The sequence below is a fragment of the Nomascus leucogenys genome, chromosome 14, assembly GCF_006542625.1.
Source record: "Nomascus leucogenys isolate Asia chromosome 14, Asia_NLE_v1, whole genome shotgun sequence".
Lineage (NCBI taxonomy): Eukaryota > Metazoa > Chordata > Mammalia > Primates > Hylobatidae > Nomascus > Nomascus leucogenys.
The window spans coordinates 89,634,710-89,654,566 of NC_044394.1; the positions used below are offsets into that span (position 1 = coordinate 89,634,710).

The following is a 19,857-nucleotide window of genomic DNA, read 5'->3' on the forward strand; positions in this document are numbered from 1 at the left end:
ACAGCAACCTGCACTTTTAACAAGAACCTTGGGCAGTTCTATCATAGGCTATCCTCTCATGTATATCTAGAATTCATAGGTGGTACCTTTTCCTCCATCAGGGTGAATGGCGTCTATACTAGGAAAATTCCAAGTACAGTGAAAATGGTTTTATTTAACATGCAGCAAAACAAGGGCAGCAGAGTTGGTATATCCAGTACAGCCATTTGCCACGAAGCATTGACCTCAATAGTAACGAGTAACACTCAAATAATTGTAATGTCTAGAGCATAATAGAAAGTTCCATTTCCACATAGTAATTCCACAGACATTCCCAGGGCTGCAGCAGCCAGTCTCTGGAAAGCTCTTGGATTTATTCCTTAAGTACTAAAAAATGATTCACTTTTGACCTGTTCTCTCCTAATGAAGCAGTGAAACCTGCTTGCTAAAGACAGTGAGGGGCAGGGAAGGGATATGACCTCTTGATCCATAGTAAGGAATACGGAAGCCTGGCAAGGGAGCAGGGAGGAACCAGGGAACATGGTCTGTGCCACCTTCCTTTCCCCAGAGATGTCCAATTGCTGAGCTTGTTCACCTGAGCTCCGCAAGCTTCCCCCGTGTCTATGGCAGCTGGTGATTGTTTGTTTCCTTTTTTTTTTTTTTTGTGAGGGAGGCTTGGAGTCCATGTCCCAGGATCATATCCAGCAGCTAGAGTGGCCGGGACAAACTGGCTGGGGCCAAGCACTGTTGAAGCAACAGGGTCTGGTGACTCAGCTCAAGTAAGTGTGTCCCCTGATCTCATTACCTCCAGACCCAGCATCTCGCTGACAGTGCCCCTCAGTAGCTGGGGAACAGTTGAGGTTTCTGGGCAGCACATTAGGACATATGTCTAGTGCAACATTTGTGATCCTGAGGCCTCCTATGTCCAGCCACAGGTGCCACACCACATGCCATCTGGTGAGAGGAGAGGGAGGCCAAAGCAGTAGGATGTAGAGTGGCAGGAGATTGCAAGGGGAGGATAGCAGTTTATTTCATGCCAAGCAAGAGGTAGTCAGTAGGATGGCCTGTCCCCACGGCTGGAGGCACGCTCTTCCCAGAAAGCTGAGTACCTGCTTCTGGAGAAGGGGAAATACTGGCTCTCTTCATTTTCCTTCCTATCCCTAGTTGGGCCTGTCATGAGGCCAAATTCCATGTCCTGCCAAGATGTCCACAGGACACAGCCTGCCACTGCCAGGGACAAGCACACAACTCATCACTCCGTAGCCATTCCAGGACAATGCTGTCCACCAGAGGCAGGGCTGGGGACTTTGCAGTATGCCAGTTCCTTATTCTGGGCCAGGCACCTTCCTGGCCCACCTCCCTGGGGATGGCAGCAGGAGCTGGCTGGCAGGGGAAGCATGGAATTGCAACAGGGCTGCAGCCCCTTGGGCCGTGCATCTGTCAGGTGTGAGGATGTGGCTCTTGTGGGGAGTGACCCATGACAGTCTCTCTTTAGAGACTCCCACCCCCACCCCGGTGGCTTCAGTGAACGCCAGTAGAAGGAAGAAAACACCTAGGCCAGGCCGGGAGGTCCATGTTCCCAGGACAGCAGTGAAGTCAGGGGCCACTCCCCACCCCTGACAGCATATGGCCACTTCAAGTCACACAGGTAGATAAAAACGGGTCCTTTTAGGGGCCAAAGGAGAGGTTATCACAGCAGCAGTTTGGTTCCCAGCAGAAATGCCCAGGGCCCCTGTTCCACATCAAAGCTACAAGCACTGTCGTCAGGGCATGGAGAGTGATGGGACCAGAGCCCTCCCCGTCTCAGGGCAGCCTGCCTGGCTTCAAGATGGAGATCACAGCGTCCTCTGGGGTCATAGGTTCCCCCACTGCTCCACAGGAGGGAACTGGTCCACCTCGCCCACCTCTGTGCTCATCTGCTCCCCCAGGGCGAAGGTTAGCTTATACCGAAGCCGCACCTTCTCCTGTGACAGAGGGCAGCAAGTGAGATCCAGCCCAGATGGCCCCTTGGCAGGATGCCCTCTATTCTGCTACCCTCTCTGTGCTAGAGGAATGGTCCCTTTTCCCTGCAACCCCCAACCATGCTCAGACGCTTAACCTAAGGCAGCAAAGGGATGTCAATCCTACAGTCAAAACACTTCCAGCTGGGAGGTGGTGGTCCTGAGGTCCTAATCTGGGGCAGCTGGGGCCTCAGGCTGGGACCCCTGGGTTCTTTGCTGCTCACCTTCAGTGGATTGGCCAGCAACATGACCTGGGTGATGGCTGCAGGTGGCTGGATGGGGCTAAATGGAGAGAGTTCTGTCCCAGAAGGTGGCTGCAACTTCACTTTCATTGACTAAAGAGAGAGAAGCTCCTTTGAAGAGAACTGGCAGGTGCCCCAGATGGAACCCGCAGTGCACACACACACACTGCCACCTGCTGGCAGCAAAGGCCTCTACACAACAGGGTCAAGGCCGTTTTGGCCCTGAGACACTGGTACCTTGGGCACTGCAGCCTGCAGCACGATGCTCTTGACAGGTAAGGGAGCCGTGTTCAGCATGGACACCACCACCACCAGCACGTCAGGTCGTCCCGGGGGACACTCCTTGGCAAAGTGGAAGAGGATGCGGAAGCCATTTTTATCGTAGGCTGTCACAGGAAGGGCACTGCCTGCAAGAAAGTGGCATGTGAGTGTGGGAGGAGCAGCACCAGAGACACCCAACAGAGCCCCGGCGGTGAGGAGAAAAGGGCTACTCCATGGTCATGATGAGTCCAGTGCTTCCTAACGGAATCTGGGAGAGGCGCTCAGTGAGGAGCCTAAGACCAAGAATGCAGGCAGGGTGGCCTGCCTGGCTTTAAGGGACCCCGTGCCAAGAGTGCATGGATCCATCCCTGTGGCATGTCCTACAGCTCCGTGGCTGTAGGCCCCACCGCCCCACCCACCTCAAGCCTCCAACACCTACTAGGCTTGATGGATTCCAGGGGCACGTGGATGCTGGCCAGGGAGAGCTCAGGCCCCTTCAGGGGGCTGCCCTGGGACTGGAAACTCAGTGGCTGGAAGAGCGGGCTGCCGGGCCCCGTGGAGAAGGGCAGGAGAGGCCTGGCTGGGGTGGTGGTGGGGATGAGAGGGGAGGTGGTGGGTTTCACCAAGCCTGAGGTCCTGGGAGGCAGGAAAGATGGAAAGCACATCAGAGAGCCAGCCAGAGCTGCAGGACTCTCACCCAAGGCCCCTGGCCATGCTCTCACCCAGGCCCACCCCTTCCCTTCCAGCCTGACTGATGATGGGACTACAAGGCACCCCCACCCCTTCCAAGTTAGCTGTGGTTCTGACACATTCAGGCCCAACCCTCAGCAACCCCACCTCTTCTCCCACTCATTACACTTTGGCCTCTTCTAGAAGCTGATCAAGGGCATCCAGATGGTGCAGCGTGCTATCGCCCAATGCCAAGCCATGGTGCCCAGGGACTGCGGGCTCAACTTTTGGGGCCAAAGCTGGGGCCACGCCAGTAGAAAAGAAGGATCCCGCACTGGGGGCAGGAACACTGGCTGGGACCACAGGAGCTGGGAAGGGAGGCGGCAGTGGAGCTTGGGAGCTGCTTGAGGAGGGGGCTGAGGGCTGGAGCAGAGGAGCGTCGGAGGTGCCACAGGCAGTGGTCCCCGGCCTGGGGCTGAAGAAGTCCAGATCAGACTGTTCCCTCTATGAGCAACAGAAAGGGTGGTGAACCGAGGGCGGGTGAGGAGGGCCTGCCGCTGGAACAGGGCGCAGCCCTCCAAGGACTGCACAGAAGACAGCCCCGGAGGCGCCCATTGTTCCCCACTGCAGCTGGCACGCTCTGGAGGGGAAGGACAGCTAACTGCAGCCCAGGAGACATGACGCTGGAAAGCAGAGGTCCTCGGCACAGTAATGCTGTCACCAATCCTGTGCCCCTACCTGGAGCAGGTGCCACTGGCTGTTCCCAGCTGACTCTCCAGGAGGAACATCAGGGGCTGGGTCGGTGAGGCCTGACAACAGAGAAGAAAACCGGATGAGAAGAGGCTCTGAGCTGGGCAGCCCCAGCCCCGCCTTGCCTGAGGAGGAGTCAGGTGACAAGTGACATCAATGGGTGAAGGTGTAGGGAGAAGCTGTTCTGCAGGCAGCCTCCAGAGGGGAATGGAGCCCTCCAGTCCATGATGCAGAAGTGGGGGGCCTGTGAGGCGGGGTGCAGGGCAAGAGGCAGAGTCCACCAGGAGGATGGCCCTGGGGCCCTCAGGGTTGCTGAACTTCACTGACTACCTACAACTCAGGGTTCTTTGCCCACCCCAACAGTCACACTGGGGCTCTTCCTAATTCCACACACCCTTCTTCCTCCCAGAGTCCTGTCAGGGGATGCCCCCGACGCCCCCTGTGGGCCGCACCCAAGCAGAGCAGCTCCTCGTCCAGCCAGGAGAGGGTGTTGCTTGTGCTGCTGGGCCCCAGGGTGGCCTCGGCCTGGCTAGAGGAGCAGCTCCGTGGAGGTGCTGAGGCCTGGGGTGGTGGAGGGAGGATCGGGATGCCTGAGGAGGGTGGAGTGGGTGCTGGGGCCAACACGGAGGACAAACTGTTTGTCGTGTCCAGCTCCGCAAGGTCGATGAGCGTGCCTTGGTTACTGCACTGACTGTTTCCTGGATGGGTCAACAGAGCAGAACAGGAATAATTAGGGGTCTTCTAGTGGCTGTGTGGCAGAAGGCAGCACCCTAGGCACAGAGGTTACTGCTACAGCCTCTGGCCTAATCCAGTGGCATCTCTACCAGGGGATGCTGCAAAGCAAGCCTGGGAAAGCAGGCGGGGAAATTCCCACCCACATCTCCAGGCCTCCGGGAAGCTGGGGGACTGCTTGGAATGGCAAAGAACTCCCTTGGGCCTTGTGCAACACCACCACGCTGGCCAGCCTACACCCGCAGCTTCATGGTAGGGACCTGAGGCTGGTCTGGAGGAGTCTAGAGTTGAGGACCAGAGCATCTCACCTTCCGAGTCAGGCAGGGTTAAGGTAGCCACCTCGCCATTGATGACCTGCCCTTCAATAATTGTTTTGTAAGAGTTGATGACCCGGGAGAGGTTGTCACTGGCCTGCAGGATGTCCCCTGGAGCAGGAAAGAGACTTCTCACTCCTGTTGTGACTGTTCCCACCCACATATCCGAACGCCTGGCTTATCCCCGACAGTCACTCTTTCACTCACCCAAACTGTTATCATTGTCCTCAGTCTCACTGGCGAGTTTAAATAAAGTCCGCCTCTTGTTCTCACACTGATCAAACAGCTCCTGAAAGAGACTCAGACATAAAAATCAAACCACAAAGGCCCTTAAAGATCATCTGATTCACTCAGGGTTCATGCCCAGAAAATGACGGGGATATGCCAATTGCCACGGTCAGTTACCAACAGAGCTGGGACCACAGCGCACGTCTTCTTGCCACCAGCCACCACCACACCATGTCACCCAGGATGTTTGTCTAGGTAGCAGTCACCAGGAGGGTCAGGGGAAGTCAGTCCCCTCCTGCCTTCCGGGCTGGCATGTTCCTCAGAACTCAAAATATCCATCCAACCATGGCCTGCACCACATGGGCATCAGGGTTACAAGGAAGCCTCTCTGTCTTGATGTCCCCAAGGTAGTAAGGAAAGGCAGAGAGCAGGGGTGAGCACCGAGGGCGTGGGCTCTGGAGTCAGACTCAGGTTTCCATCCGGCCCTTACACCCTGGACAAGTCAGCTGATCCCAGGAGGCAAATGGGGACGCCACCCTCTACTGACATGGCTGCTGTGCAGATGAGTAAGGTTGTGAATACACTGCCAAGTGCACAGCCCGGGTCTCTGACAAGGCAGGTGCTCAGCAAATGCTGGCTGAGCTCCTGGAGGGCAGCGCAGCCCCAAGAGGCAGCCTTTGCCGTCGGTGGTCCCACCTTCATCAGCTCTCTGTCCCCATCCGAAGAGTCCTCCTGGCTGTAATGAAGCAGCATCTCATTGAGCAGTCTCACGTTGTTGTTAACTTCCTCTAACGTGTGCAGACGCTTGGTCACCTTCTGGATCCGTGCCTCGTCCTGCCCCAATGAAGAAGTTCAAGAGAAAGAGCGTCACTTGAGTGTCTTTCCACTTGCACCAGGTCACACCTTACCCAACACAAGTACAGAGGCTTGGAAGCTCCCTTCAGTGTGGGGTGCCTGGGGTCCAATCTACACTTCTTTCACATCCCGGCTCCCAACCCAGTCCTCTCTTCTGTGCTCCCGTGGAAGCTATTGTGCTCCTCCTCCCACTCAGCCTCCGGGGCACAGGTAGGGCAGCTGGCAGCAGGGGAGAACAAAATAGGCCTGTGTCCAGGGGCAAAGCGGCTTCTGCTGTGTGGCCATGGGCTCCTCTACCCTGTGCCTGAAGGACCAGGGCCCACTCACTTCCTTCACCATGGACTTGATGAGCTTGTTGGCCTCCTGCAGGTCATCTGGGTTTTTGCTTTTCAGCAGCTTGGCTAAAAGCTGAGAGAGCAGGAAATCAGAGGTGAAGGGAAGAGGCAGCACCCCTACCCCAGGGAAACCCGAGAGAGCTCCCCGCAGCACAGTGCAAACCACATTCCCCTGCTGCCACCCCCTCTCATACAAGAAAATCCCAGGGCCAGGGTGTCCTTTACCTTGGACTTCTCCTCATCATCAAAAACAGGGTTTTTGGGACGAGGTGGTGGAGAGGGGATCAGCGTCCTATCCACAGGAATTGGTGGGTCAGACTGCACTATGCCTGAAAGGGGACATGGCAGCACGTGCACTCAGGCTGTGGTCGCCTTGTCACCCCTCATACACCAAGGGCCACGTCCCTGTGATCAAGACCTGCAAAGGGTAGCAGGGTGGAGGGCAGGCTGCTACACCTTATCCCATCCAACTCCGACTCAGCCTTGCCTGGGGAGAAATGCTGTTCTCTTCAGGAGGGACTCTGCGGATCCCAAACCTTCCCTTCTCTCCTTGCCTGGGCCAGCCTTCGAGGGCTGCCTGGAGGCTGTGGGCAGGCAGACACGTACCCTGTCTCTTCAGCATGTGGTAGGCGTCTTTGATCTTTGCTTCTTCTGGCAGGGCCACGGTCCAGCTGTACAGCAGCTCAATAACCTTGGTCTTCACTTTTACAGACACCCTGTCCCCCAGGTACTACATGGCAAAAGAAAATGAGAGGACCTAGTAAGTGCAGTTTGGAGGCAGAGAAGGTGTAAGGCTCCCTCCACAGCAATAGTGTGGCTGCTCAGCAGCTGTGGTACTCCTCAAAATCCGCAGGTGTCCAAGTATGTGTGAGACAGCGTGGGGAGGGGAAGGACTCCCTGTGGTGTGGTTGTGTCCATCTGGATACAGTCTGTGGATAGGCAGGGGGCCAGCAGGTCATCACCTTCTGTCCAGAAGTGTCCTGTAAGTGTATTTATGACCTTACTCATCTGCACAGCAGCCACGTCAGTAGGGGTGGCGTCCCCATTTGCCGCCTGGGATCATCTGACTTGCCCAGGGTGTAAGGGCCGGATGGAAACCTGAGTCTGACACCAGAGCCCACGCCCTCGGTGGTCACCCCTGCTTTCCGCCCTTCCTGACTGCCTCGGGGACATCAGGACAGAGAGGCTTCCTTGTGACCCTGATGCCCATGTGGTGCAGGCCACGGTTGGGTGGATATTTTGAGTTCTGAGGAACATGTGCATTTTCACGCACAAGTTGCCAGAAACACAACTGCATTTTATCTTGAGGTTGTTCATGAGAATGTCTTTAGCATGAAAAAGTATTCCCTCTGCTTTAAGTCGGCCCAGAGCTGGGCCGCATCAGCGTGCAACAGAACACGGCCAGCTGAGCATCGGAGCAATGACGGAGGCCAGCTCCCCGTATCCACGTGAGACAGGCCAAGAAAACCCACAAAACCCACAACTGCCGTGTGCCAGGCGCCTAGAGTCCCACACTACATGGGCCCTCACCCTGGACAAACACACAGCCACTGCCACATCACCTGTCAGATGTGGGCTGAGGGCGCTTCAGAAAAAGCTGCTGGTCCCTGTGGCCTGTTTGGTCATCCCGTTACCTCCAGGGCCTAGCTCTCTAAGGAAAAGACACAAATAATCTCAGCTCCCTGGAGATGTTGGATGGGCAGTGAAAGCCAGTATGATGGGAGATGGGAATGAACACGCAAGCAGTCCCTAAAAGCAAGGAATCTGCCACTGACTGACCTTTGGAGAGACGACTTTGATTAACTCATTCAAAAAGCGGAACTTCCCCACTTCGTTATGAAATCTCCTCCCACAGTTCTTCATGCATGCCTCCAGCACCTGTAGCCGCACAGAGGAGAGTGCTCAGTGAGGGCGCGCTCGGGGCTGGGACCTGGCACTGGCAAGATCCCTGGCGCCCAGACAGTGCTGAATAAACACGCCCACAGGAAGGAGCTCATCACAAAAAGCGGTGTGCACTGCCCGGGGACAGTGTAATTACGCAATGAGATCGCTCACAGACCATGTCCCTCCAACTGCAAACCTCTGCTGGGGAAGCTGGGCAGGGACTAAAGCAAGAAACCCTGAGACCCCGACCCCAAGAAGGCCTGGATGCCAGTCCTGGAAGGTGCCTTCCTTAAAGATTCTGGCCTCGTGTTTTACAATGAGGGAGGTGAGGTCCAGGGACAAAGTTTCTCTGACTCGGTGTCCCGGGTTCTTTCCACAAGCTCACCAACAATTGTGCAGGGAATGGGAGGGATGTTTAAATCCTATTATCTTTGAGAAAGATGACAGGATATTTCTCCTCCCTCCGCTTATCTCCCTAACTTACGCTTTGGCTTTCCTGTGCTGCCTATGGTCCCTGGCACTGCAGTTTCTAAGGGGGAGTGCACTGTCCAGGCTCCCTTTCTTGGCTTCTGCATTTTAAAGCACGGTTTCTCAGATGAGGCCTGGCTGACATTTCGGGCTGGTCATTCTTCGTGGTGGGGACCACTCTGCACTTTATAGGGTGTCAAGCAGCATCCCTGGCCTCTGCCTACTTGATGCCGGGAGGACCCCCACCCCGATGTGTGACAACGAAAAATGTTTCCAGACATTGCCAAATGTTCCCTGGAGGGCCCTGTTGGGAATCACTGGGTTTTGTTACTTTTTTTTTTTTTTTTTTTTTTTTGAGACAGAATCTCGCTGTGTTGGTCAGGCTAGAGTGCAATGGTGTGGTCACCACTCACTTTAGCCTCAACTTCCCAGGCTCAAGCCATCCTCCAACCTCAGCCTCCCGAGGAGCTGGGACCACAGGTGTGTGCCACTGTGCCTGGCTAATTTTTTTTTTTTTTTTGTAGAGACAAGGTCTCACTATGTTGCCTAGGCTGGTCTTGAATTCCCTTAAGCGATCCTCCCGGCCTAGGCCCCCCAAAGTGCTGGGACTATAGGTACAAGCCACCATGCCCCGCTGAGAATCACTGTTTTAAGGAATTCGTTCTACAGCAAACATGACTGAGGGGTGCACGTGAACCAGATGATATTTCCTCTTTTCTCTTTCTAGGACCTGAATGCAGTCAGGCTAGAGTCCCGGATTCCTCAGATCTCGGCTGCTCTTTGTTTTTGGAGCATGTGGAGGCACTGAGGGCCAGGCACCATTCCACACCTTAAATTCCCTCAGTCTGAATAGACACCAAGATCTGCCCCAGGGGCCTCAGCCATCAGTGCAACACCTTCGCTAGTGACCGGCATTGTTTAACTACAGAATGAACTGGACTGACCCCTCTTTTCTTCAGCTGGCCAGCTCTGAACTATCAGCACAGCCTTGTCAGCATCTCTTCACGAAGCCTTCTCTTGCGCCACATGGGGCTCAGGGCCCTGACTCTGGGCTGCTTGCCTTAGCCCCTCTGCCTCACACACTAAGCATGTGGCCGTGTGCTGGCAGGGATGGTACCGCAGTCACCTCTGAGGCCTCAGGGCCTGGCACAATGCACACACATTTGTGGAACAGCTGGCTGAACAGATTCGAGATCTATCTAGTCTGTATCAAGGACTTTCTGTTGGCTTTTGGCATGAGCCCTGAGAACCGCTATGGGGGCACGAGGAATGGTGTGGGCAGGTGAAGGGCTGCAGTTTTCACCTCTGGAGAGTGAAGGACCTACCGTCAGGGCCTGGAGTGCCTCCCATTCCTGCGGGGACTGGACCTTGTGGGCCAGCAGTCGGACGGCGATCTGTGGCCTGGGGGACAAGCAGAACACACTTCAGTGCACTAAGCCTGGGGCTACCTGGCTGGCCCTCCTTGGCCATGGTTGTTCCCCTTCCCAGTCCGCTCCCTCTCAGCTGCCCCCACAGTGCTGAGACTCACCCTTCGAGCTCCTTGTTGATCTGATCACAGAAGCCAATTATGTATTCCCAGTCCTCCTGGCGGTTGGAAGGATTGGTGGCTTTATCTTGCGACAGAACAAAGAAGAGGACAAGTGTTAGGAAGAGCAAGGAGGATGCAGTGGAAGGTTTTCTTCGCAAGTTTTAGGCACTAAGAGTTTGCTTTCAACTTTACTCTCTAATAGAGAAGCGTCAGTAGAACAGTCAGTAGCAAGGAGACAGAAAAAAAAAAGGTTCAGTCGGAGAGCACATACAAATACTGCTTTCTGTCCAGTATTTTGAAAGTCACAAATAAAAGAGAAAACAAATTCTGTGTCGTAAAGCTTAGAGTGGAATCAAGGTCAAAAGGACAAACACAAATAATTAAAATATTCCCCCAAAAAATGCCTACATAAGACGTGAATATAATAAAGGGAACTCCAGCTATACAAAAATGAGCTCAGTGTTAAGCAAGTGGAGATGGTCAAGAAGGGTTTTTGGGGAAACTGAAATCAGATTGAACTAGATAAAAAATATACATATTTATAACCATGAATTTTTTTTTTTTGACATGGAGTCTCGCTCTTGTTGCCCAGGCCCGTAGTACAGTGGTGCGATCTTAGCTCACTGCAACCTCTGCCTCCCAGGTTCAAGTGATTCTCCTGCCTCAGCCTCCCAAGTAGCTGGGACTACAGGTGCCCACCACCATGCCCAACTAATTTTGTATTTTTAGTAGCGACGGGCTTTCTCCATGTTGGTCAGGCTGGTCTCAAACTCCCGACCTCAGGTGATCCGCCCGCCTCGGCCTCCCAAAGTGCTGGGATTACAGGCGTGAGCCTCCACGCCCAGCGAGTATTTTCCACATACCTGTCAAAAGGTTTTTCCAGACCTAGCCTTCCATAATGCTTTAAGTGCTTTTGAAATTGCACACAATGCTCATCATTGTCAAGCCAACAAAATTTACTTAGCCCCTACTAAGCCCCAGTCACCATGCAACTTGCCTGGGATTGCAGCTTGAGTATCTAGCACCCCCAGGCTCTAATGGCCTTCCATGGTCAAGCACAAACACAAGTACTAGAGTTCTCAGATGGCCACTGGGATTTAAAATCCAGGCACCAAATGCAAACTTCTGATATTTGGTATGGGCTCTCCTCCCTGTTACCTTCCCACCAAACCTGTGAATACACCGAAGAGCCCAGCTGAGGGTGGTTACATGGGTTCCCATCTCTGATTCAGATCCAGAGGCTCCCTCTTCAGAAAGCACTCTCCAGCTGTTTGCTAAATTTAGGGTTTTGGGTTCCAAAGACAAATGGAAGGCTGAAGACGCACACCCTTTAAAACACTCCTGCTCCCTCCCCAGATGTCTATGAGGGCCCAAAGCAGGGCATCAGAGCCCCTCCCGACAAGCCCCTCTCTGTCATTACTTTCTGAATTCTGATTCCTCATAATTGTATTTTGTTAACTGTAAAAATCACCAGCTGGGGGGCCGGGCGCGGTGGCTCACACCTGTAATCCCAGCACTTTGGGAGGCCGAGGCGGGCGGATCACGAGGTCAGGAGATCGAGACCATCCTGGCTAACACAGTGAAACCCTGTCTCTACTAAAAATACAAAAAATTAGCTGGGTGAGGTGGCGGGCGCCTGTAGTCCCAGCTACTCGGGAGGCTGAGGCAAAAGAATGGCGTGAACCCGGGGTGTGGAGTCTGCAGTGAGCCGAGATCGCGCCAGTGCATTCCAGCCTGGGCGACAGTGAGACTCCGTCTCAAAAAAAAAAAAAAAAAAAAAAAATCACCAGCTGGGCCGGGTGCAGTGGCTCACGCCTGTAATTGCAACACTTTGGGAGGCAGAGACAGGCAGATTACCTGAGGTCAGGAGTTCAAGACTAGCCTGACCAACATGGAGAAACACCATCTCTACTAAAAATACAGAATTAGCTGGCCATGGTGGCACATGTCTGTAGTCCCAGCTACTCAGGAGGCTGAGGCAGGAGAATCGCTTGAACCCGGGAGGCAGAGGTTACCTTGAGCCGAGATCGTGCCATTGCACTCCAGCCTGGGCAACAAGAGTGAAAACTCTGTCTAAAAAAAAAAAAAAAAAAAAAAAAATCACCAGCTGGATGAGCAAATCCTAACAGAGACTCCAGCTCCTTCACTGGGAACAGGGCTGCAGGGATCTGAGTAGCCACAGCTGCCAGGCAGAGGGAAGGCCCGTGGCACCCAGTGTATCACCCTGCTTCCCAGGTTGGGGCTCGGCCTCCCCGGCAGTGTTTCTGTTCTGGCTGCAAGGGGAAGATTCTGATGGTTTAGGTTCTTATTTATTTACTTATTTATTTTGAGATTGAGTCTCACCGTGTCACCCAGGCTGGAGTGCAGTGGCGCGATCTAGGCTCACTGCAACCTCCACCTCCCAGGTTCAAGCTATTCTCCTGCCTCAGCCTCCCAAGTAGCTGGGATTATAGGCATGCGCCACTATGCCTGGCTACTTTTTGTATTTTTAGTAGAGATGGGGTTTCGCCATGTTGGCCAGGCTGGTCTTGACCTCCTGACCTCAGGTAAGGAGGTCAAGACCAGCCCCGGCCTCCCAAAGTGCTGGGATTACAGGTGGGAGCCACCGCACCCCACCTAGGTTCCTATTTAGAAGAAAAGAAGGTGTCTGTCTTCAATCTTGAAAGAGAATTAGCAGGTCCTTCAAAATCTGGAGCTTGAAAGGAGGGGAGTTGAATGTAATCAAGGATAGCCATTTGGAAAGAAATGTCTGGCAATCCTGCATTACTGTATGGTAGCCTACCAGCTATCACATTCCAAATGCCAAGTCTCTCCCACCAATTGTCTGAAACTTTCTCAGGCATTAGCGTAGCTCTGTTAGTAATTCCTATCAGGTGCTTAAAGTTCTCACATAACACCAAAAGGCTGCAGGGTACAAAAATTGAATGGTCTGAGGAGCCATCCGCATCCCCCAGGGCTATTATTTTGGGAACAGTCATACACCTTGTGATAGAAGAAAAATTGGCCCACTCACTTTCACTTTTTGCACGGGGAAAAGCATCTTCCGAGTACAGAGTAAAATGTGGATCCCCCAACCCCCGAAACAATTGGTATTCACCATACGATATCTCCTTCCCAAGCCTATCAGAGTTCCAACAGCATTTCTGCTTCCACGAACACTCCTGCCCACTTTTCACTTGTATTAATTTCTCTAGAATCTCACTTTCCTCCACCTTGATAGACCTTTTTATGGCAAATCCACAGGGAGCTCTTTGCCTACTCACAGGCACAAAAAGCCCTAGTTTCTGCAATGGTCAGTTCCATGTCTATTTCCTCCAGCTCTCTGGGCAGCTCAGAAAGCAGAGCTCACCCGCCCACAGAAACGGGAAGGAACCTCTGGGGATAATTCTGGGTGACTTGATCTCTCCATCTGCCTACTGCCTCCCCAGCAGATGCACACAGCCTTCCACCCACTCAATATTTCCTTCACCTGGCACAGAGGTGACACCCGAGCTTCCCCTATAGACCTTGCCTTCCCGAACCGCCCCTCCGGGCTCTGCTCTGACTCATGGTTTCTGTCTATTTTCGGGTCTCTGTTGAAAGCCTCATCTGTTTCTGTGTCTCTGGATTTCCTGCCTTCATTTTTCAGCTTCACTCCATCGCTAGCCTAGACTCTCGTGGGACTTAAAACGTCACGTGGGCATGGAAACAGCAGCATTGGGTACCCCATTCCAGCATGGCTCAAACATTCCAGAGAAAACAAGATCTACATAGCAGGCTGGATGCGGTGGCTCAGCCTGTAATCTCAGCACTTTGGGAGGCCAAGGCAGGTGGATCATTTGAGGTCAGGAGTTTGAGACCAGCCTGTTCAACATGGTGAAATCCTGTCTCTACTAAAAATACTAAAATTAGCCAGGCGCGGTAGCACACACCTGTAATGCCAGCTACTTGAAGGCTGAGGCTGGAGAACTGCTTGAACCTAGGGGGCAGAGGTTGCAGTGAGCCATGATTGTGCCACTGCACTCCTGCCTGGGCAACAGAGCGAGTGAGACTCCAGCTCCAAAAAACAAACAAACAAACAAACAAACAAAATATATATATATATATATATGGTCTGGGCACGGTGGCTCACGCCTGTAATCCCAGCACTTTGGGAGGCCGAGGCAGGAGGATCACCTGAGTGAGGTTAGGAGTTCAAGACCAGCCTGACCAACATGGTGAAACCCTATCTCTACTAAAAATACAAAATTAGCTGGGCATGGTTCCGCGTGCCTTTGATCTCAGCTACTCAGGAGGCTAAGGCAGGAGAACCACTTGAACCCAGGAGGCAGAGGTTGCAGTGAGCTGAGATCAGGCCATTGCACTCCAGCCTGGGCCATAGCGTGAGGCTCCATCTCCAAAAAGAAAAATCTACGTAACAAATGACTTACGAACAAGCTGAGGCAAGAACATGGGCTGGAAAGGGAGCAAAGGTCAACCTTCACTAGGGTCCTGAACGGAAACACAAACTTAGTCAATCACCAAGTCTTTGTTAAGCAACTCGCAGACAATGAAGTAAACAGCATGTCAGCATGCCAGACCCTAGAGGGACTACAGAAAAAGTTCCAGACACAGATTTTACCCTCGAGGAGGCTGTGCTCTCCTGGTTCAGAAAATGAAAAAAAAAGGCCGGGCGCGGTGGCTCACACCTATAATCCCAGCACTTTGGGAGGCCGAGGCGGGCGGATCACGAGGTCAGGAGATCGAGACCACAGTGAAACCCCGTCTCTACTAAAAATACAAAAAAACAAAAATTAGCCGGGCGTGGTGGCGGGCGCCTGTAGTCCCAGCTACTCGGACAGGCTGAGGCAGGAGAATGGCGTGAACCCGGGAGGCAGAGCTTGCAGTGAGCCGAGATCGCGCCACTGCACTCCAGCCTGGGCGACAGAGCGAGACTCCGTCTCAAAAAAAAAGAAAAAAAAAATCAGTTCAAAAAACAAGACAGTAGATAATTGGGCTAATTTGGTACAGAAATGAGTGTAAAAACAAATGTATGGCCTGGGCATGGTGGCTCACACCCACAATCCCAACATTTTGAGAGGCTGAGGTGGGTGGATCACAAGGTCAGGAGTTCAAGACCAGCCTGGCTAAGATAGTGAAACCCTGTCTCTACTAAAACTACAAAAATTAGCCAGGCAAAGTGGCAGGCGCCTGTAATCCCAGCTACTTGGGAGGCTGAGGCAGGAGAATCGCTTTAACACAGGCGGCAGAGGTTGCAATGAGCTGAGATTGTGCCACTGCACTCCAGCCTGGGCCACTAGAGTGAGACTCCCTCTCAAAAAAAAAAAAAAAAAAAAAGCATCACTTCTTTTTCCTGACTTCCCCATTTCTTTTTTTTTTTTTTGAGACAGGGTCTCACTCTGTCACTCAGGCAAGAGTGCAGTGGTGGGATCATGGCTCACTGCAGCCTCAACTTCCCAGGCTCAGATGATTCTTCTACCTCAGCCTAGCTGGGACCACAGACGCTCACATCACGCCCAGCTAATTTTTTGTACTTTTGGTAGAGACAGAATTTTGCCATGTTGCTCAGGCTGGTCTTGAACTCCTAGGCTCAAGCAATCTGCCTGCCTTTAACTCCCAAGGTGCTAGGATTACAGGTGTGAGTCCCAGTGCCTGGCGTCTTTCATTTTTTGTTGTTGTTTGAGACGGGGTCTCATTCTGTCACCCAGGTTGGAGTGCAGTGGCTCCATCACAGCTCACTGCAGTCTCTGCCTCCCAGGCTCAAGTGATCCTCCCACCTCAACCTCCGAGTAGCTGGGACCACCCACAGGCGTGTGCTTGTTCTTTTTTTAGAGATGGCGGGGGTCTCACTCTATTGCCCCAGGCTGCAGTAGGCGATCATGGCTCACTGTAGCCTCCAACTCCTGGGCTCAGGCGATGCTGCCACCTCAGCCTCCTGAGTAGCTGGGACCACAGGAATGAGCCACTGTATGTAGCCTATTAAGTCACTATTCCTATAAATGGTGCACCTTCCAAAAGTCCCCTATGCCCCCACCTTTTTTGACTCCTTCTTCCCTCTCTCCTCATCCATTCCTCTCAGTCCTATGGTCCTTTCCTTCTCAATGTCTTTTTAAATCCCTTCCTTCCTTTATCCCTACCCTCCACTCCTTCTCACCTGCTTCTAGAACTTCTGTTCTAATCCTAATCCTAATCCTATGTAAAGTCCCTATATCAAATCAAGCCTTTTAAGACACCAAAACACTGATTTCATCTAGTGCAGAAGGAATGAGGGCCTGATCACTGCGGAAATTTAAACTTCTTCAGCCGGGCCGGGCGTGGTAGCTCACGCCTGTAATCCCAACACTTTGGAGGGGGCTGAGGCAGGTGGATCACTTGAGGTCAAGAGTTTGACACCAGCCTGGCCAACATGGTAAAACCCCATCTCTACTAAAAATACAAAAATTAGCTAGGTGTAGTGGCACGTACCAGTAGTCCCAGCTACTTGGGAGGCTGAGGATGGAGAATCGCTTGAACCCAAGCAACGGAGGTTGCAGTGAGCCAAGATTGTGCCACTGCATTCCAGCCTGGGTGACAGAGCAAGACTCTGTCTTAAATAAACAAATAAATAAAATAAGCTTCTTGGGCTGGAAATTGGAGACTTGGTAGAATTTGGTCCTAACTTCCCAGCCTTATCTTCCCTCATTCCCAAACACCTGTTACTGTGTGCCCCAAACAGGTTTGCTCTCTCCACATCACCATCTAGTGTTTTTTTTTTCCAACTTTTCCCATTCTTTAATGGCTAGCTAAAATGGAGTATCCTCACTGAATCATCTCTTCCCCTATCCCCAGTTCCCTAAAGAGAATGCCTGCGTTTTAGCACTGCCTTGTATCTTTAAGAGTTCTTCATCCGGCCGGGCGCGGTGGCTCACGCCTATAATCCCAGCACTTTGGGAGGCCGAGGCAGGCGGATCACAAGGTCAGGAGATCGAGACCATCTTGGCTGACACGGTGAAACCCCGTTTCTACTAAAAATACAAAAAATTAGCCGGGCGTGTTGGCGGGCGCCTGTAGTACCAGCTACTCGGGAGGCTGAGGCAGGAGAATGGCGTGATCCTGGGAGGCGGAGTTTGCAGTGAGCTGAGATCGCGCCACTGCACTCCAGCCTGGGGGACACAGCGAGACTCGGTCTCAAAAAAAAAAAAAAAAAAGAGTTCTTTATCCACTCCAGCATCACCTGCATCCAACTAAAGGCAAAATCTTCTTAAACTTCCTAACTCCTATAACACCTCACATAGCAGGTACTCATTAAACATTGATTGATCGATCATGGTGGGACTTTAGAGAAGACTGAAGTCATCAAGAGATGGTTTGTGAGAAAAGAGAATCTGAGATGGGTTTTCAAGCATTTAGTTGAGGAAAGGCAAGCAGGGCTTCCAGGGATGGAGAGCAACGTGTATTGGTAAACCAAGAACATCAGACTGAGCAGAGCAGAAAAACGTAGAAGCCACAGAGATAAAGGCCTGGAACAACCAAGGCCAGATTACAGACAACAGTGGAATGACTTGATTCAACACAAGTGCGCTTCTGGGAGCAGAAGGGACTGAGGAGAGGTGAGGACGGGAGACACCTGAGTCTCTGGGCCAAGCAGAGGCTTCTGCAACAATTCAGGCAAACATGGGGTGACAAGGACCCTGACTGAGACGATGCTGAATCCCAACTGCTGGTTTGTTCAACTGGTACAGTTCACATTATTAAGGCATAACAACTGTGAAGCTTATGTCTCTACAGATACCATGTGACTCCCCCCAACCAAGTGTGTCCTTCTCATTTCATAATGTGACTCTAGGCTGGGTGCGGTAGCTCACGTGTGTAATCCCAGTGCTTTGTAAGGGAAAGGTGGGAGGATCACTTGAACTCGAGTTTGAGACCAGCCTGGGCAACATAGCAAGACCTTATCTCTACTAAAAATCAAAAGAATTAGCCAAGCGTGGTGGCGTGTGCCTATAGTCCCAGTTACTCAGGAGGCTGAGGCACAAGACTTATTTGAGCACAGGGGTTCAAGGCTGCAGTGAGCTATGATCACACCCCTGCACTCCAGCCTAGACAACAGCACGCGAGACTCTGTCTCAAAAACGAGTAACAAAAACAAAATGTAACTCTAAATTGTAGCCTATTAAACTCAGCTTAGGTCATTTAAATTATTCAATACCCATATTAGTATCTTCAAAGCAAACTAATTCCACTGTGGTTATAGCAAGTTAGGCATTTCTGGGCAAGTGGTTTGATTGGAGTCAGGATGTCCTCTTTTTGTGAAATTATGGCAGTCGTACCTGCTTTGCTAGGATACTTGGTAAACCAATTTAATGAATTATCTGTAAAGTACTTTGAGCTCCTTGGAGAACAGTTCCATATATAAAGAAGCCTTATGACCTGCCTGCAACTGCAGATTTTGCAAACGTGATCTTACTTTTTCTCTCTTTTGGGATATGCTCCCCTTTAAACTGAAGCTCAACCTCCTGAAGGGGGTTTCTTACCAGGAAAAATCAGACAATTTGAGGAAATAGCTATCACCTCCAAGATCCCGGAAGCAGTACTAAATAAGAGACCTCAGAACAAGGCAGTACTAGGTATCTCATCTATCCCATTACCAGTCCAATTTCTCTCTCCACTTAAAGGAGGCTTCCAGGTCTAGCCTACAGGAAAGTTCACTTATTAACCCTCAGGCAGAGTACTACCTGCTAACCAGGTTAACAAACATTTCCTTCGTAGCACTATAATTCACAGTGCAATGACAGCAGTATGCCTCTATAACTACAGCTTCAGACTGTGCTCCTCAGCCTTACTCAGAATAGGCTATCAACACTGACTCGTTGGGATGTTCAAGGGGGTATATGTATGTGTGTGTGTGGGGAGTCCCCGACACCGATTTCACCATGCTTCTGTGGTCACTGCAGGAAAAAGGTAGAGCTCTCTGTTCTCTATCGTCGCTCTCTTTGGAATATTATTCTCACTTCAAGCATTCTGCCTGAGCGAAGCCGTCACTTCTCCAACACATGGTCACAATTCTGAAGCTGCCAGGCGACTGAACGCAGTCGGCAGCACCCACCACTACCGGAGACTCAGCCCCAATCTGAAGCTTCTCCCTTAGGGATTGGGGCGCTGGGTTCCTGGAGTTACCGCCGGGCGGCGACCCCACGACGATCTCCCCAAAGCGCCGAAGCATGTCAGCCCGAAGATCTTGGCTGTCGCCTTCCCCCGAGCCTGCGGTGCCCGACGGTACCCCGAGTTCACGCCGCCGCGCGCCAGAGCAAGAGGACGCGCCGCAGCGAGGGAAGCGAGGGCCGGACTGGGGCCCCGGCGCCCTGATAGGGAAGGGGCGTGATCACAGGCTGCTCGCGGCGAGGGCGAGCCCGGGCGTGGGCTGCCAAGAGGCGACGCCGTGGATCCCGGGGAGGGGACGTGGGGGTGAAGAGAGGGGCAGCCCAGTGGCTCGAGGGCAGGCAGACACGGCCACGGCTACTCACTCAGCCAGGACTCCAGGCTTTCCCCTTCCGCCTCCGCCATATTGCAGCCGCCCGGGCCGGCCCCGCGGCTTCAAAACTCGCGAGAGTCTGCACGAGCTGATACGGGGCGGGGCCTGCATGGGGTCCTGAG

At 52.6% G+C, this 19,857-nt stretch overlaps 1 protein-coding gene and 1 long non-coding RNA gene across 3 annotated transcripts; one reads left to right on the forward strand and one right to left on the reverse strand.

The window, feature by feature from the left end:
• Window positions 1–134: 134 nt before the first annotated feature.
• GGA3 (golgi associated, gamma adaptin ear containing, ARF binding protein 3) lies at window positions 135–19,855 on the reverse strand. 2 transcript variants are annotated; one of them, XM_030827518.1, is made up of 17 exons: window positions 19,728–19,855; window positions 10,246–10,330; window positions 10,043–10,118; window positions 8,145–8,243; window positions 6,972–7,095; window positions 6,591–6,694; window positions 6,358–6,438; window positions 5,872–6,009; window positions 5,155–5,236; window positions 4,942–5,058; window positions 4,354–4,599; window positions 3,890–3,960; window positions 3,339–3,655; window positions 2,922–3,118; window positions 2,459–2,628; window positions 2,204–2,314; window positions 135–1,943 (listed from the first exon to the last, which is right to left on the reverse strand). In XM_030827518.1, exons 1-17 carry the CDS (start codon window positions 19,765–19,767, stop codon window positions 1,833–1,835), a joined length of 2,169 nt encoding a protein of 722 aa, XP_030683378.1. In that variant the 5' UTR covers window positions 19,768–19,855; the 3' UTR covers window positions 135–1,832. The 2 variants fall into 2 exon arrangements, with proteins under 2 accessions (XP_030683378.1, XP_030683379.1); XM_030827519.1 differs by lacking the exons at window positions 10,043–10,118; window positions 10,246–10,330; window positions 19,728–19,855 and having other exon boundaries at window positions 6,972–7,345; window positions 8,145–8,217.
• Window positions 675–10,570, forward strand: LOC115838301. Its single transcript, XR_004033305.1, has 2 exons — window positions 675–758; window positions 9,445–10,570. It is a non-coding gene; the product is annotated as an uncharacterized LOC115838301 (long non-coding RNA).
• Window positions 19,856–19,857: the final 2 nt, after the last annotated feature.